Below are 18101 nucleotides of genomic sequence, written 5' to 3' on the forward strand. Positions count from 1 at the left end.
GTCACTGGCTGAAGTATGTCACATGGCGTAACCCCTAGTTGTCAGCAAGTCTGGCAAATGCAGCTTTTACACCAAGTACTTTTTTGAGGGGATTCACGTGCAGACTTTATTTACTTTCTAGCCTCCATAACACACTAGGTTCATCTTACAGAAAATAAAAATATGTGAATTTATAAAATGATCTGAAAGAAGGAACATAATAATTAGACCAGAAATACAGTCCCTAAGGAAACAACCGTAAGAATGCTTAACTTTGGAAATGTAATTTTCCCTAATGTAATTAATTCCTGTTTATGATTCATGAACCGTTCCTTAATTTTCTGCTGCAATACGATTCTGTACCATTCGTGTAACAAGCAGAAAAGCTCCTAGCTACCCTGTGTGCACAGAGACTTTCTATAAATATTTCTGTAGTCAGTTTCATTTGCTTTGCCCAGGATTCGTTGGTTGACTGGCGATGCCTTGATTCATCACAGGGCAGATTCTCAGGAAGCCTTGATCATCCTTAATCGGATTCACACTGGGGCTATATGGACGCAGTGGCTCCACAGCAAAAATTTTAGTGAATGTAGGGGACTTCCCTGATGGTCCAGTGGTTAAGGCTCTGCGCTTCCACTGCTGGGGATGTGGGTTTGAGCCCTGGTCATGGAACTAAGATCTGGAGAAGGAAATGGTAACCCACTCCTGTATTCTTGCCTGGAGGAGCCTGTAGGCTACAGTCCATGGGGTCACAAAGAGTCAGATAGGACCGAGCAACTTCACTTTCACGGAACTAAGATCCCATATGCTGTGTGATGTAGCCAAAAAAACTTTTTTTAGTGAATGTAAAAATATGGGATCCATTTCTCTGTTTCTTTCTCTAGTATTATAAAATGCCTAGATTTTAATGCTTAGGCAGGGAACAGGAGCCAGCACACCCTAGGGATTCTTCTGTAATCTGATTCTTCAACGTTTCATCCATATCTATTAGAAAATAGCGGCTGTGTGGTTCACTGGAGCAACAAGGGTTGTCAATACATCATCTATGGATTCCCTGTAAGGAAAACAGCGTTCATCTTTTATTAGCACTAACATCCTCACACAAAAAAGCAGGGCTGTGTTCTGGCTGTTCATTTACCCAAGCTGAGCATATCACTCTCTAGATGGCAATCACAGGTTTCCTTGTTCATTTTTTGGTACTTTTTCAGTTTTTCTACAAAGAGCATATGTTACTATTTACAGTTAGGAGACATATTTTATTTTACAAATCAATCTATAAAAGTCTTTATATACAGAGTCAGGCTTTCCACTTGGGTGGCCTCTGATAACTGAAATGGAACCCATCTCCTATCTTTGCAAGGCTCCTTGATGCTCTAAACAGAAAGCCCAAAACGGACTGTCACAGTGCACATGCTCACTGAGGGAGCAGGTGTGGTTTCTGCCCCCAGACTCTCATCCCCTCCACGCGGCTTTTCACATGGGGACAGAAGTTCTTAAGACGCACTGGAGGACTGCCAGGCTTCCTGCATCGGAAGGTGGTGAGAGAAGACATTCCGACAGCTGAGGGGAAGGGCTTCCAGGCTTGATCATCGCACCAGTTTCTTCATCCACAGCCCCAGGACCGGCAGGAGCGCTCAGGTGGGGCAGACATGGGAGAGCAGGAGGTCCACCTCGTTTCGGACGACGCACCTCCCCGGGTGGATGCTGTCGGGCAGGGCCAGGCTGGAGGTCATTTCCCAGGCGTCCACAAAGGCCACGCGGAGGTCGACAAAGGCAGCTCGAAGGAGCCGGTTCACCTGGAGGGTGAACCAGTCGCTGCCGTACACAGACTTGTAGCCGGTGTTGGCCAGTTTGATGACCACCAGAGTGTCGGGCTCCCGGGCCAGCAGAGCAGCCACAGCAGCCCGGACCCCTGCCAGTCGTTGCACGAAGACGGACGGAGGGAAGGTGGTGAAGTGGGCGCCCAGGCTCAGCACCACCACAGTGTGGGGGCCCCCAGCCAGGCCCCCCAGTTCCCGGACCACGGAGTGCAGGGCAGCCACAGGGGTGCGAAGAGAACGCAGGGGCCAGCTGTGCGTGCGCCACTGCAGCACTATGGCCCGGGTGGTGTCCACGGCCATCAGTGGCCCCGTGTGATACGTGGCGTGTAGATCCACCGGCTTCAGGGCTGCGCGGAGGACGAGAGGAGGCTTAGGGGTGAATACAATTGGACCCTGCACCATCCTCTTGGATGGAATGCTAACGATAGCCCCCACTTCCCAAGACATAAACCTTCTCCCCCCAAGCCCTAGGGCTGCCCCCCGGCTCAAGTTTTCAGGGTTGCCAAGGATCTCCCTATTATCCATCCAAACTCCTATTCAGTTTGCTTTTAATTCTTTGGCGTTTAATTCCCTATGCTGGTTGCCTTTCTCCTGAAACCTTCCTTTCTTGCCTCCTGTCACACTACCTCATCCCTGTCACATTTTCCTCTCCCTTTCGGGTCAGAGCACACAGCTGAGTGAACACACTGGGTCTCTGGACCCTCTGGCCTGGTCCGAGCCTGGTCACCACTGGCAAAGTGCATAAACTGGGCAAAAAGAATCTCTAGCCTGAGGCCAGTCTTTAAGATGAATCCAAGTGGGAGTGCTCGGTCAGAAAGCAGAGAGGGACAAGACACTGCAAAGAAAGGAGATGGTTCCCAAAGAAAAGTCAATGGTGCAAAGTGCTCCAGGGGGCCGGGGAGCCCAAGAGCTAGGACTGGGTCCTCAGACTTGGTAGCCAGGAAGTCCCTGGCAGCATTCTAGCTCAGGGACAGCAGACCAGTGCTGCCCTGCCCCCTCGCGGCTGCTCACCGGGCACGGTGTCTCGCAGGTACTCCCACCACTGCCGGAGCGTGGAGTCCCCCATCATGTGGACGACGCGGCCAGCCAGGCAGCGCAGGATGCTGTCGGCGGTGGAGAAGGAGCGGCTGGAGCAGGACAGTGAGTGCCACACGTTTTGGTGGTAGAATCCAGAGGGCCTCGGGGCTGGGATTCCAGGGTGGCAGGGTTGCGGAGGGGACAGGACTGTAAGCCATTGTTCAGGAGCGAAACAATCAGTGAGAACACAGGAAGCTAAGGCCATGGCCCTGAATCAGGGCTGCCCTTCCCACCAGCCCCAGAGCCACTCACCCAGACTTCTGTTGTTCTCCTGGGCCACCCAGATTGGAGGAATGCCCTGAGGGAGGGTCTTGTTTGTCACATTCCTGAAGAGAAACCAGTGGGCAGAGGGGAGTGTGTGATGAGAAGGAATCCTGGGCTGAGGTGAAGGAGGGGTCCTTGGAGGAAAGGAAGTTCTCAAGGGTGAAGGTCATCTGTCCAGTGTCAGGGCTCCTGGGACACGGCGAGTTAGGGGCCTGGGGAGGGACTGGAAGCTGGAGGTCAGACATCCAGGTTCTTTGAATTTCAGGACCTCAGGGATTGCATCCGTGCAGAAAGCAGAATTGTTTAAACATGTACCCTGGGGACTTCCCTGGTGATCCCATGGCTAAGACTCCATGCTGCTCCCAATGCAGGGGGCTCAGGTTCGATCCCCTGTCATGCTGCAACTGGTGATCCCACATGCTGCGACTAAGACCCAGCACAGCCAAATACATAAATAAATACTTTTTAAAAAGTTGTTGTAAAGAAAACACCTGACCTTGGGGTTGCAAATCCATGTCCACTACACACTTGCACATGTGTGGTTGTCTGTTGAATGCCGTCTTCAATGGGCCCAGTGTTGGCTCCTGAGGGACGGGGCCCTGATGCCCTGCTCTCCTGTCCAGGACCCCCAGGACCCTGGACAGTGTCTGGTACAGAGGCAGTTTCAGGGGTGCCGCTCAAAAGCAGCAAATGCCTGAGAGCAGGTTCTCAGAGCCGACAGAGCCTGCTGTGCTGTCCCTGATCTAAGCACACAGCATACAGTAACTTATTTGAACCTCACCACAACTCAACAGGGGAGGTACTAAAGTTATCCCCTCTACCAGTGAGAGACTGGAGGTGCAGACAGGTTAAGTAGCTTGCCAGAGATCCCACGAATAGAAGCTGGAGTATAGTAACAGGTGGAGCAGGAATTTGAACCCAGGCAGTCTCACTCCAGAGATGGCTGGTCTTTACCTCAAAAGATGTCCTGAGATGGCTCCTGTATTGAATCTTAGACTTATTTCCCACCGATCAATGCAAAAAAGGATGTGTGGTTATTTTCTTCTGACCAAAGGGAGTACAAAATTTGGTCTGGGAAGAACCAGGTTTCCTGGTGCATAATCCTAAATGCTGTGGTTGGTGGTGGTTTAGTCGCTAAGTCGTGTCCGACTCTTGCGACCCCATGGACTGTAGCCCACCAGGCTCCTCTGTCCATGGGATTTTCCAGGCAAGAATACTGGAGTGGATTGCCATTTCCTTCTCCAGGGGATCTTCACAACCCAGGAATCGAACTCAAGTCTCCTGCATTGCAGGCAGATTCTTTACCAACTGAGCTATGAGCGAAGTCCCAAATGCTGTGGGAAGTCACTAATCAATGCAGAGAGCCTCTAGCAATGGGGGTCTGATGGAGCTGGTGCCTCTGGGGTCTCCAGCTCAGCTGCCTCAGTGCTTCAAGCCCACCTGCCTCTCCCGTCCTCATAGAGCCAGTGGGAAACTCCATGCTCCCTGGGTCTCAGAGCTGCACCTCCTCCCACCTGCCCACCTCCGCCTCTCCCACAGCTCCTTCTCCCCCCTCCGCCTCCAGAGTGGGTGTCCCTCCCCATCTGCCCCGGCCCCAACCTTCCTCTCAGACCCTGTTTTTGCCTCCTTCCCCTACTGTCTCTCCCAGAGACCAGATGCCCAGCTGCTCCTATCTTTAAAAATGCTTCTTTCCTCTCTGGGGTCTCTCTAGCCCAGTCCCAGCCTTGGATCCCAGGGGCAGAAGCCAGTCCAGTTTTACTGTCTCCTCCCCATCACTCCCAGTCTTGCTGGTCCCAATCGTCCCCTGGGACCGAGGACGATTCTCAGCTTTGATTTCACTTGGTTTCTAGGCTGCAACCTCTGCTCCACTCTCACTCAGTGGGCTCGCATCCATCCCCCCTGCTCCCTGACCACACCTGCTGGTAATTTTCAATGGACACTTCTCCCTGCAGGCCATCAGCACGGCAGAGGGGCCAGGACACTGCTCTGTGGCGGGAGATCTGCAGGTCTCCTTCAAGCTTCAGCTCACCTGTCACCTGCTCTGACCATCCTACACCAGGTGGGGCGCCCTGTTCCGTATCCTTAGACCCCTCACCCCTCAGTGCATGCTGCAGTTAAGCACTCACTCCAGTGCATGTTTTAAAAGGTCCCATGTCCCCTCACTGAAAACTAGAGGGCAGGGATGCCAACCATTACATAAAAGTTTTCAGCACTTAGCATCAGACCTGGTATATAGTAGGTTCTCGGAAACATGTTTAACAGAAGTGAGCAAATGAATGATAAGGGTACGGGCTCAGGCAGAATGACCACAGGGACAGGGTTCAGGGGTTGGGGCAGACACCCAGATGACACTGGGTCTCCTACCGTGCCAGCAGGGCCTCCTCGTGTGGTGTGGTCACGTTCCAGTAGCGTCCACTTGAATGTCCTACCAGTGAGTCACAGGGCAGGGTCGGAGGTCGAGCACAGAACCAGAGCTCACCTGAATCTTCATCCCTGTAGTGACAGGTGCCCTCTTCCTCCCCAATTAACAGGGGGTTAACATTGCAAGTCACAGTTTCTTCGTATCCTGTGGGCCCCCGGAAATAGCCCGTGAAATCAACCGTGGCCCATTGGTCTCTCCAGATGCCCTGCAGAACCCTGACTGCCTCGCTGGAGTGGATCAGCCGCACTTGCACCTGGGCCTGCCCAGCCCAGAGCAGGGGGAGCGTCAGCAGGTATGTGCCGTTCTCCAGGTCTGTGACATCTCCAGGGACACCTGCCTTCAGGTCAGGACCCAGCAGCTGTGCCCGAAACAGATCCCCACCATGGGCCTTGGGCCTGCCCTGGTGGTCTCTGGCGATGAGGATGGCCTCCAGGTAGCCTCCCAGGGTGTAGCTAGTCTGAGCAGGACTCCTCAGGTGGTAGGTGGAAGTCTGGGGGCTGGTGGAAGCCAGAAGGTCCCCCCCATCTCCTGGGGTCAGAGGCCAGTGCAGAAGATGGGTCAGGCCTGAGAACCCCTGGGGGAGAGAGCCAGAAGACTTGTGGGCAGGGCGGGGCCCTGGCGGCAGAGGGACAGCGCGCTCAGGCCAGGAAACCCCGATGTAGAAGATCTGTGGGCAGAGAAAGAGGAGCCCATCAGTGGTTTGTGTCTCTTCTCCTTCTGGGAAGAAGTTCTCGGTTCACCAGACTTAGTGCCTGGTGGTCTCAGGCAGAAATCCCATCTGCCCTGCTTCGTGCTTCTCTGACCCGAAGCTGGTGTCTGAGCCACTATCACACACATCTGCAGACACCACCTCATGTTTATTTTGTACTTTTTAATAATTTTTATTGAACTCTAGTTGATTTACAATGTTATATTAGTTTCAGATGTACAGCATGGTGATTCTGTATATTTATAGATTATACTCCATTTAAAGGTATTATAGGGACTTCCCTGGTGATCCAGTGACTAAGACTACACTCCCAATGCAGGGGCCTGGGCTCACCCTTGGTCAGGGAACTAGATCCCACATGCTGCAACTAGGACTTCACATACCTGTGATTAAGAGATCCTGCATGCTGCAACAAAGATTCCAGATCCTGCTTTTAGGGGGAAATTAGGATTTGTTAAAAAAGAATGCAAAGGAAAAGATGACATGTAAAGGCTGTAATGAAGGAGAGGAAAATGGACTAATCTTATAAGCATGTTAGAATATTAGAAACTTATTTGAAGCTTTTTGAAATGATTAGGGAACAACAGAGAGGAAGACAACACCAGAGATAAACCCTCTTCTACAAAGAAAGATGTGACACAGAGAAATAACACATGTTACTCCAACACTGGAAAATTCAAAAGCAGAAGAAAAGCATACGTGTTAGTTAGGAATTGCTTTTGGCCGGTAGTAACAGATACTATAGGACTTCAGTGGTGTGAGCAAAGAAAGGCTTACTTTTCTCACAATGAGTGTCTGGTTCAGTTTCTTAAGGAAGTCAGGGCAAGGTCTCTGTGATTCTCTTGGCATTCCTCTCATGGTCCCAAGAAGACTGCTGGAGCACCAGCCATCATATTTACTTTTGGAGCAGCAGGAAGAGGAAAAGCAGAGCACCAAAATAGCTTTCAAAATCCCACCCAACAACTTCTGTTTGTAAACCATTGGCCCCCTTGTGCCTGCGATGGAGTCTAGATGTAGAGCCCTCCCCCTTTTCCCTACTAGTAAGGAAGAATGGGAGCATATCTCTAAATGCTAAAATGAGGCAAAAGCCGTGAAGCTACAAGAAGTAATTTAGAGATCTGCTGAAAGTGAAATCAGTCGGGGCTGAGAGAGAAACTACAGCCAGGAGGCATGTTTCACGTGAAAAAGCAATGCTCTGTCACGTGAAACATGGAAGCGAAGAAGAGGCCACAGCCTTTGAACCGAGCACAGAGGTTTGTGTGTGCTTGTGTGATGCCTACACACAAGGTACGGTAATATGTGTCTCTGTTGCGCTATTTGCAGAACCCACACCTTATGCAGCAATTGAATGTCTGGACCATGGAAGTTGATGGGGAACAGGAAATCGAAATACTTTAAACAGACATGACGGTAGGGGACGACGGGCCCCTCAAGTGAGATCTGATGATGAGGGTTTTGTTAATGCACATTTCCACATTTTTCAAAAAGAAAGGAATGTCCCACACCCCATTCTCTTGTGAAGGAGGCAGCACACAGATGTGGGTTTCCTCTATGACTCTACACGCAGGAAACAATCACTCTCGGTGGGAGAAATTTTCCAATGACGTTTATTCATTTATTTGATTGCACTGGGTCTCTGTTGCTGCGCTCAGGCTTTCTCTAGTCGGGGCGAACAGGGGCTGCTCTTCATTGCAGCGCGCAGACTTCTCATCGCGGTGGTGTCTCTTGTGGCGGAGCACGGGCTCTATGGCGGAGCACGGGCTCTAGGCGCACAGGCTTCATCAGTTGCCGCACGTGGGCTTCAGTAGTTGCGACTTGGGGACTCAACAAGTGGGCTCAGTAGTTGTGGCGCACTGGCTTTAGTTGCCCGCAGCATGGTCTCTGACCAGGGATCGAACCCGTGTCCCCTGCATTGACAGGCAGATTCTTACCCACTGCACCCCCAGGGAAGTCCTCCCAGTGAAATTCAGGTTCATAAGTTGTAGGTGTTGGACAACCAGTGCAGGCCAACTGGTGATCGGATGAGGCTGAACCTGAGAAGCTTTTCTCTTCTTTGCTCCTCACCTGGCTTCAGCTCCCTCTGAAGTTCAGCTTCCCTCTTTGGCAAAACCAGAGACTGAGTTGTGATGAGTACTGGGCTCTGGGGACATTGTTTTTTGGGCTGACTGCTCAGAGGGATGGGAATTTGCTATCATTCTCTGACTTCACGAAGTGTGGGCCTGGTGCAATGACGATTGTAGAGTCCTGCCGACTCTGCAACTCGTTTTGTCCTTCTCTCTCTTGTTCCATCTCTGAACCCTCAGGGCTAGTGTACGTGAGACTGTGATTCTCTATAAGTGTGTCTCTTGTGCGAATCCAGGCTCTCATGCAGGTTTCCTGGGGTCTAGACTCGGGGGAGCTGTTTATGTCAGACACTGTTGTTGCCTATCCAAGACCTCATTTCGGTTTGGAGCAGAATGTAGCCACAGGTGACACATTATTATCATGTAATATATTATTATTGGTCTCAGTCAGTCATGGCATCCACATCCCACACTTTCCCAATCTTTAGGAGTTTCTGAGTTCCAATAAGGCATAAGGAGGGGTCTGATGAGAAATACCAGGGCCAGCTTTCACTCACCTAATAAAAAAGACCAATGAAGCTGGAACTATTTTATTTCCACCTGGGATGTGGATTCATTGTGTAGCAATGCATCAACCTTCTCAAGATAAGAAGGGAAAGGCCATTTCAAACCTGGTTTCTCCTCCACTGCCCACATACTTCTGGTGCTGGGTGTCAGAGGAAACATACATATTGTGATGGGACCTCTGGCTGTCTCTTCAGGTCATGATGCTGAGTTGGCACTGTGTGGCATAGGAGTGTTCCTGGAAGCTGTTCCTATACTGAGACATTTAGCTGTCACCGAACTATACACAGGAATGACTGAAAACCATGTTAAGTCAAAACTAAATATTCCTCAACTCAAATTCCCCTTATCAGGCTCTAAAAAAAGTGCCTGTGACCACTCCAACATCATCTGACATGGAGGAAGTTGTAATAGAAAGATACATAACCTTAACACAACAAGGTTAAAATATTTTACTGTTGTAAATTTTACAAAAACACATTGACACAAGTGCCTCTCCCAGGGCCTCAGAAGGGGTCTTTTCAAGGGAAGGACTCTGAACCATGAGCCTCTTGGCAAATATGCCTCAGGTTGTAATCACAGCAATGCCAACTCTGCCCCCAGCTGACTGCGATGTGACATACTATAATTCACAAGACAACGTCTCAATTTCAGAGATGTTCAAATGTGAATTGATTTTAGAATTGATCAATGAAATGTGATGTTCGTCTTAGAATTGATCAAATATGGTATTTGCAACATATATTATAACCAAAGGACTCAGAAAATAGGAAGGATGGTCACAAGTCAACATGAAAAAAATAGTTCAATAGAAAAATATGCACAGTGTATGAATAGACAACTTACAGAAACAGAACTATAAAGATAAAATAAACATCAGGAAAAAAATGCTCAACCATGTTATATGATCTAGGAATACTTCAGCTGCAAATTAAAGAAAACCCCACACACAGTGACTTAAGAATGATGGTCTTATTTTTCTCACATGACAACATGTCTGAAATAGAACATTAAGGGTTAAGCATATTTATTAATTCTAGGAGTCTTTTGGTAGGTTTCTTGGGGTTTTCTATGTAGAAAATAATATCTTCCATGAGTAGAAAGTTTTATTACTTCCTTCCCAAACTGTATACTTTTTTTCCCCTTGCCTTATTGCACTGGCTAAGACTTCTAGTACAACACTGAAGGGAAGTTTTGAGAGCAGACATCCTTGCTGTGTTCCTGATCTTTGGGGATAGCTTTCAGTCTTTCACTATTAAGAATGATTAAGTAGATTCCTTCTATTATCTCAAGTATATTCCCTTCTATTTATAGTTTGCTAAGATTTTTAATCATGAATAGATGTTGAGACTCATCAAATGCTTTTTTTGCATCTGTTGAGATGATCATTTGTTTTTAATATGGTGGAATATACTTACAATCCCTGTTGATGTTTGAATGTTGCATCAGCCCTGTACACCTAGGGTAAACCACTTGATAATGCTGTATTCTCTCTGGAAGATTTTTTAACTACAAATTCAGTTCCCACAATGGATACAGGACTATTCATGAAGTATATTTCTTTTTGAGTCATTTTTAATTGTTTTTTTTTTTTTTTTTTTTGTCTTTCAAGAAATTTGTTAACTGCATCAAAGATTTATAATTTGTTGGCTTAAATTTGTTCATAGTCTCTCATTATTATCGTAACATCTGTAAGGTATGTATTGATGACACCTCTTGCATTCCTGATATTGATAATTTGTGTTTTTATTCTGTTTTCCTGATTAGTTTGTCTAGGGGACAGCCTTCTCCTTCTAGATGAAAGTAACTGGTTCAGGTTCTGTGGATGGATAGGACAGGCGGAAAGAACTATACTTACACAAATTGCAATGACTGATGCCACAGCCACAATCCTGGGCCACTTGAACTGTCTGATGAATAGGTTTGTGGAAGCTCGGAGTTGTTTATTAGACATCTGGTATGTGACCAAGACCCTAGGTAGATAAAAGTGTAGAAGTAAAAGGAGTGAGGTCATAAGCATGATGCAGTGTGAGCTTCCTACCATTTCCCCACCAAAAAACAAAAGTTCTTTAACATCACCCATATGGCTGAGAGGGCTTTTGCAGAAGTTTGGGTGTTCAGTGAAGAAGTTCCAGCACACACTTGGGGCAATTATAATCCAGAATGTCCATAGTGAAACAGCCCAACTGGCATTTCTGGGGGCCTCTGAAGAGCTCTGATCCTTTATGTCTCAATGCAGAAAAAACTCAGTGAGATGCAAAGTAATAGATAAGAAGTGAATTATTAGAATAGGACTCTTGTGAGGCTTACAGGTGGGCGAGTGAGAGGGTGTCACCCAGAGAACTTAGTGGGCTACAGTTTTAAAATCAGAGGAAAAGTGTGCAAGAGGCGAAAACCACTTTCTTCCTCATTTTTGGGTAGACATCATGCTTCCATCATCAACTCCTCTTCCAGGTGAGGAGGGGAGTGTTTTTGTCCTGTTTTTGTTTTCATGGTGCTGTGGAAAAATCATTTCAGGTCTCAGTACAATAAGCGCCCCTCATTTTGAAATGTCACCTTTCATAAATTATTGTGTTTTTTTAAGTATTTATTTATTTGGCTGTGCCAGGTCTTAGTTGAGGCATGCAAGGTCTTTGGTTGTGGCATGTGGGATCTATTCATAGTTCCCTGATTGGGGATCAAATCTAGGCACCCTGCATTGGGAGCATGGAGTCTTAGCCACTGAACCCCCAGGGGAGTCCCCATAAATTACTGTTGTCATGTGCTTAGAGAACATGCCCTAAGGATCATTAACTTCCTGGGCACGTGGGGCTCATGCCACCATTGTTTCATTATTTGGGGCCATGTCCTGTGCTTCCGTTGCGTGGTTTTGTCGCTATGAAAATTCGCTGTTTTTTTTTTGGCTGCACTGGGCCTTGATTGCTGCACACGGACCTTCTCTAGTTGCAGCGAGTGGGGCTACCCTCCGGTGGCAGCGCTCAGGTTCCTCACTGCGTCGGCCTCTCTTGCTGCGGAGCACAGGCTCTAGAGTGTGCGGGCTTCATTGGTTGCAGTGCACAGGGTTATTGCTACTAACTAACCCTGGTAAAGAGAGACTCTTTTCCACCGGACCACCAGGGAATTCCAAGCCTGCTTGGTTTTGTGGTTAAGCAAACCTACTTTCTTGAATAATCATTAATCATCATCATCATTATTATTATTAATCGTTAATAATCATTAACTTACAGGGGTCTCCCATAATTTTTCCTACTTATAATCCCCTAGTGGGATTAACTATTTAATCACCTACTCGTCCCTATCAATAGCAGCCTTATTCATAATATTTCCAAATTTAATAAAAGAAAAATATATACCAGTGGAAGAATAGATAGCAAGTCTGGGAGATTCGTGCAATTGAATACCACTTAGCAATAAAAAGAAAACAATTACTGATAAATTCAACAATATGAATGATTCACAGAAAAAAATCAGGTTGAGTGGAAAAAAACAAACAAAAGGTTCGTGTTATATGATTCCTTTAATAAGAAATTCTAGAAGAGATCAATCAATCTATGGTGATAGAAATCAGAAGAGCACTTGGCACTGGTGGAGGGGGTTGACTGGAAGGGGGCGTGAGAGAAACTTATGGGGTTCTGAAAAGCCCTTTATCTTTAATTGGGTGATGGTTATATGGGTATATACATTTGTCCAAATTAATTATACTCTTAAGATCTGTGCATGTGACTTTATATAAATTATACTACAATAAAAAGGATTAAAAAACAGGATAATAGAAAAGACAAATAAGTACATTCATAAAACTATTGACTAAACTCCAGGCAATATCAACATCTAGAGGTGGTGCATTGGGTAAGATTAAAAGATGTGAGAGTCTGTTCAAGTACTCTTATGGGTTCAGGGAGAAATAGATATTGATAAGATAAATCAACAGGTCTAAGTAAACATAAGAAACCAATATAAGACTAAAAACAGAATGTAAAATGTTTAAATCTGAAAAATATTTCATTCACCTATTGAAAAGTACGGAAAGAGGAAAAAAGAAAGTACAATAAATGGGGAACTTGAAACAAGTTGGAAGAAACAAGAAACTATCATTGCAATAAATATAAATAGGTTTAGGGGGAAGAAAAGGGTGTGACGTTAGGAGAGTAGCATTGATATATACACACTGCTGCTGCTGCTGCTGCTAAGTCGCTTCAGTCGTGTCCGACTCTGTGCGACCCCCTAGACGGCAGCCCACGAGGCTCCTCTGTCCCTGGGATTTTTCAGGCAAGAATGCTGGAGTGGGGTGCCATTGCCCTCTCCGATATACACACCACCGTGTGTCAAATAGACAGCAGGTGGGAAGCTGCTGTGAGGCGCAGGGAGCCCAGCGAGGTGCTCTAGCTGGAGAGGCGGGAGGGAGGTTTGAGAGGGAGAGGATATATGCACTGCTGATTTACTTCCTTGTACTGCAGAAACTAACACAACATTGTAAAGCAATTGTATTCCAGTAAATTTTTGTTAATGTAAATAAGTTAAACTAACCAATTAGTCAGAATGCAAGCAAGAACATATACTCTTGGGACTTGCCTAGCGGTCCAGTGGTTAAGACTCTGTGCTTCCACTGCAGGGACGTGACCCTGGTCAGGGAACTAAGTTCCCACATGCCTCAAGGCACAGCCAAAAATAAAATTTGAAAAAAAATAAAAGAACATATGCCCTCAGTGAACATCTCACTTCCCCAGAAAACACAGAGAAAGAGCCGGGTTTACCACATCCAACCTCTCAAACTAAAAAGTATACTTTCATGAAGGAATTGTTTTCTTCCTTCTTTGAGGCTGGATCCCAGAGAAGGGCAGAATTAAGTGGGGACAAAGACAAACATAACCCTATGTCCTACCTTGGTGGCTGGTGACATGTTTAAGTAGGGGAGGACCAAGTACTTGAGGAAGGAGCTGGAGAGGGACCTGAGGGCCTAGGAGCAGGGCTGAGGGAGAGTTCAGAGGGTACTTACATGCGGCATATGGGGGTGAGGGCTCTTTAAGATTGTCTAGAACTAGATATATAGTATATATGTGGATAGATATAAATGGATATATATATGCAGAGTACATCGTGAGAAATGCTGGGCTGGAAGAAGCACAAGCTGGAGTCAAGATTGCCGGGAGAAATATCAATAACCTCAGATATGCAGATGACACCACCCTTATGGCAGAAAGTGAAGAGGAACTCAAAAGCCTCTTGATGAAAGTGAAAGAGGAGAGTGAAAAAGTTGGCTTAAAGCTCAACATTCAGAAAACGAAGATCATGGCATCCGGTCCCATCACTTCATGGGAAATAGATGGGGAAACAGTGGAAACAGTGTCAGACTTTATCTTTTTGGGCTCCAAAATCACTGCAGATGGTGAGTGCAGCCATGAAATTAAAAGACGCTTACTCCTTGGAAGGAAAGTTATGACCAACCTAGATAGCATATTCCAAAGCAGAGACATTACTTTGCCAACAAAGGTCCGTCTAGTCAAGGCTATGGTTTTTCCAGTGATCATGTATGGATGTGAGAGTTGGACTGTGAAGAAAGCTGAGTGCCGAAGAATTGATGCTTTTGAACTGTGGTGTTGGAGAAGACTCTTGGACTGCAAGGAGATCCAACCAGTGCATTCTAAAGGAGATCAGTCCTGGGTGTTCTTTGGAAGGACTGATGCTAAAGCTGAAACTCCAGTACTTTGGCCACCTCATGGGAAGAGTTGACTCATTGGAAAAGACTCTGATGCTGGGAGGGATTGGAGGCAGGAGGAGAAGGGGACAACAGAGGATGAGATGGCTGAATGGCATCACTGACTCAATGGACGTGAGTCTGAGTGAACTCCGGGAGTTGGTGATGGACAGGGAGGCCTGGCGTGCTGCGATTCATGGGGTCGCAAAGAGTCGGACACGACTGAGCGACTGAACTGAACTGAACTGAATATATATATATATATGGATATATATACATATATATATATCCATTGGAATCCTGGCCTGGAGCTTGAGAAGCAGGCCTTCCATTGCTCACCCTGAATCCTGGGAGTGGCAAAGAGCTGCCAGATTCGATGACAACCTGGCTATTTATGAGGATGAGGACCAGCAAGCTGGAGAATAGACCAAGACTCCTTGACCTTCTGCATTCATTTCTGCCTATCCTCTAATCCAAAGCATCAAAGAACTCTGGGCCAGAGGGTCATACAGCAATTGAGTAGTGTCACCAATGTCACTGTAATTATCCATATTATTGATTCCAACAATGTCCCTGTGGGTACTGAGTAAGTATAAAATGCATGCGTGCATGCTCAGTCTCCTCAGTCGTGTCCGATTCTTTGCAACCTTGTGGACTATAGCCTTCCAGGCTCAGTCCGTGGGATTCTCTAGGCAAGAATACTGGAGTGGGTTGCCATGCCCTCCTCCAGGGGATCTTCCCCATATGCCAGCACAATTAAAATTATGAGGTCCCATAAAAACGTAAAGCAAGAGCAACAGCAGTAATACAGTAGTAGCAGCAATACAAGGCACCTGGGCAGATTTTAGCTTCCGCCCAAATGAGGATGGAAGGCAGGGAGAAGTGTATGAAAGAGATCCAGTCCCCCAGCTGCTATTACAAACTCCAAATAGGCTCCCATTTTCCTTCTTGTCTTGAAACACAGGAATCTTAGCTCCTAAGTTCCACCCACCTACTCACCTCCCTCACCTCCATTTAAGCACCTAGAAATTCTACCTGTGCTTCCTTGTACCTGTAATGTTGGACAGACTTCCTTAGAGTAAGAAAGCTGCCCACAGTGCTCTAATAAATCCGGTCTTCCTACACTGTCTGCTTCCAGAATTACAGCATCATGTTTATTCAACATCCTGACAAACCTAAGGCAAACACTAGTGAGAGAATTTAACCTGGGACAGAGTCAGTGGTCTCTTCTCCAGGTTCATAAAGCAACTGCTACCTATTATTTTTCCCTTTTCAGCCCCTCTTCGAGTAGGAAGCTTAGGTCCTCCTCAGCACTTACTTCTTGGGGAAGAACCCAGTAATCCAAACCATCCTCCCTTAGAAATTCTAGCCATCCTACCACTCAGTTAACCCTTTTCACCCCTAGGATTAGGACGCAGGCCTCATTTTCACCCCAGCACAGCCCCAGGACCGAGGTAGGTACATTCAGCTAGAGAAGACTGCATAGTTATAAGTGATGGTCAGGACAGAATCAATTTGATACCATAACGCAAACCACAAAGGGTTACCAGCAAAGAAAGCCATCTCAGGGAAGCCTGTTCCACTGATGGATGAAGTCACTGCCTTATGTAGACCTGAGCTCACTGTTGGAATTTTGGTGGCAATCAGTGTGCGTGGTTCCCCAGCCAGCGCTGTATTCAGGACCATCCAGACATTGCTGTACGTCAGGCAGTGGTCACTAGCAGCAAAAAGGGAAAAGGGAACCGTCGTGTCTGGGTGCCCTACCACCACCCAACGTCACCTTCCTCTTCCTTGTGGCCTAGTTCATGTATAAGAATGAGCACACAGGGATATCATGGCATGGCCTACAGAACCAAGGGTCAGCTATGGGCCTGTTGGTACAGCCCCAAGTCAGGGATGATGCCTTGCCATCATTCCTGACTCTACGCAGTTGAGCACTGGCGAGTGGCTTTGGCAGGCAGACACCCAGTATCCTATCCTACATGCATGCGTGTTACACTGCTTCAGTCATGTCTGACTCTTTGCAACCACATGGACTGTAGCCCACCAGGCTCCTCTGTCCATGGGATTCTCCTGGCAAGAATACTGGAGTGGGTTGCCATTTCCTCCTCCTGGGGATCTTCCTAACCCAGGGATCAAACCTTCGTCCCTTAAGTCTCCTGCATTGGCAGGTAGGCTCTTTACCACTAGCACCACCTGGAAATCCCTAAATTCCCAGATATTCCAAATCTTCTAGAAACAAAAGATCCATCCTACCCCACTCCCAACCACAAATCTACTTCCAGTTCTCCTCAGGTTTACCAGTGTTAACTGTCATCTCTGAGGTCTCTTTCTCCAGTATCTTTCTCAAATTCTCAGCACTATTTTAAACTGTTGACCACTTTCTCCAACCTGAAGCCCTGCCCAGTTCTGGTTTTCATGAGCACCTGAGTCTCCTGTCTTCCTGACCACTCATCTGTGGATATGACCCCGTGTCCTCTTTGTTAAGCCCTGTACATATCACTGTCAAAATCAGGCACATCTTGTGATCTTCTTTGTATCCCACACAACACCAAGGACAGTAATTTGCCCGGATTGTGATTTTAATCCATACTGGTTGCACGACAGATAGGCTAAGTGCCCTGTTCCCTAAACCTGCATCTGCCCAGGAGTCTACTCCCCCAACTCACATTTCCTTTCTGAAGCCTAAGCCCTCTTACCTCATCGCAGGATACCCCTCGACTCTTCTTGTTCTTTCTCTCCGTCCTCTGCAAAACCCCCAAAGTCTTGTTTCCTCTCTTCACAGTACCTCACAGGATAACATCCTGTTGATGCTGCGGCCACTGGCAAAGTACGGCATCGCCACACAAATGGATGACATGGCCAGTCAGGCCCCCAGAATGAGGTCAAATGTAGAGCAAGGGCAGCTGCAGTAGGAAAGAGAGAGCCATGCTCCTTAGCAGAATAAACGCAGAGGCTGAGAACACACAGTCAAAAAGGAACGTGGGAATAAGGTGCAGCAGGAGGAAATTAATCACCATAGAACACTGTGGTCCAAACCCCAGACAAAGCAGAATGACTTCCTCTTCCCACTCACCGGGGAGCCTTTTCTATTGATGTCTGAGGAACAAAGCAATGCCCTGGGAGAGGGCCATACATCTCTCCTTTCTAGAAAGAAACTAGACTTGAAATCCATACCTAAGTGGATGAGGGAAGTGCAGGGGATGAGATATAGTGCTCTTGCTTGAAGACTGAGTGCTTTCCCCACCAATTTTCATTGTCTTCTACGTAGCACTCAGTACTAAGAGGAGAGAGGTGGCTCAAGCTGGAAGCCATGGCTGCAGGAAATGGGGGAGAGGTTGGGAGAAAAGAGACATTTTAAATTTCAAGGTTCACAGAGGAAACATTATTTCGATTCTATTTCCAAAAGATATTATGCAAATTATTTGATTAGACCAGATAAGAATGATTTACAAACAAAAAGCTCAGAGAACAGAGAGGGTCGTACACAGGCATACCTCATTTTATT

General features: G+C 47.0%; 1 protein-coding gene across 4 annotated transcripts; it reads right to left on the bottom strand.

Annotated features, from left to right (window-relative positions):
• Positions 1 to 936: 936 nt before the first annotated feature.
• On the bottom strand, positions 937 to 17887 carry LOC113883871 (NXPE family member 3-like). Of its 4 annotated transcripts, XM_027528006.1 has the most exons (7): positions 17771 to 17887; positions 17293 to 17499; positions 10757 to 10871; positions 5505 to 6229; positions 3129 to 3202; positions 2811 to 3023; positions 937 to 2146 (listed from the first exon to the last, which is right to left on the bottom strand). In XM_027528006.1, exons 2-7 carry the CDS (start codon positions 17295 to 17297, stop codon positions 1614 to 1616), a joined length of 1665 nt encoding a protein of 554 aa, XP_027383807.1. In that variant the 5' UTR covers positions 17298 to 17499; positions 17771 to 17887; the 3' UTR covers positions 937 to 1613. The 4 variants fall into 4 exon arrangements, with proteins under 4 accessions (XP_027383807.1, XP_027383809.1, XP_027383806.1 ...); XM_027528008.1 differs by lacking the exon at positions 17771 to 17887 and having other exon boundaries at positions 2811 to 2984; positions 17293 to 17612; XM_027528005.1 differs by lacking the exon at positions 17771 to 17887 and having other exon boundaries at positions 17293 to 17609.
• Positions 17888 to 18101: the final 214 nt, after the last annotated feature.

This window comes from Bos indicus x Bos taurus, chromosome 25 (genome assembly GCF_003369695.1).
Source record: "Bos indicus x Bos taurus breed Angus x Brahman F1 hybrid chromosome 25, Bos_hybrid_MaternalHap_v2.0, whole genome shotgun sequence".
Classification (NCBI taxonomy): domain Eukaryota; kingdom Metazoa; phylum Chordata; class Mammalia; order Artiodactyla; family Bovidae; genus Bos; species Bos indicus x Bos taurus.

Coding starts and splice junctions, on each gene's coding strand:
- LOC113883871 (XM_027528006.1), bottom strand. Junction 6,230..10,756: donor CATCAGTCATTGCAATTTGT/GTAAGTATAGTT, acceptor CTCTGCCCACAG/ATCTTCTACATCGGGGTTTC. Junction 2,147..2,810: donor CCTGCGAGACACCGTGCCCG/GTGAGCAGCCGC, acceptor TCCTCCGCGCAG/CCCTGAAGCCGGTGGATCTA.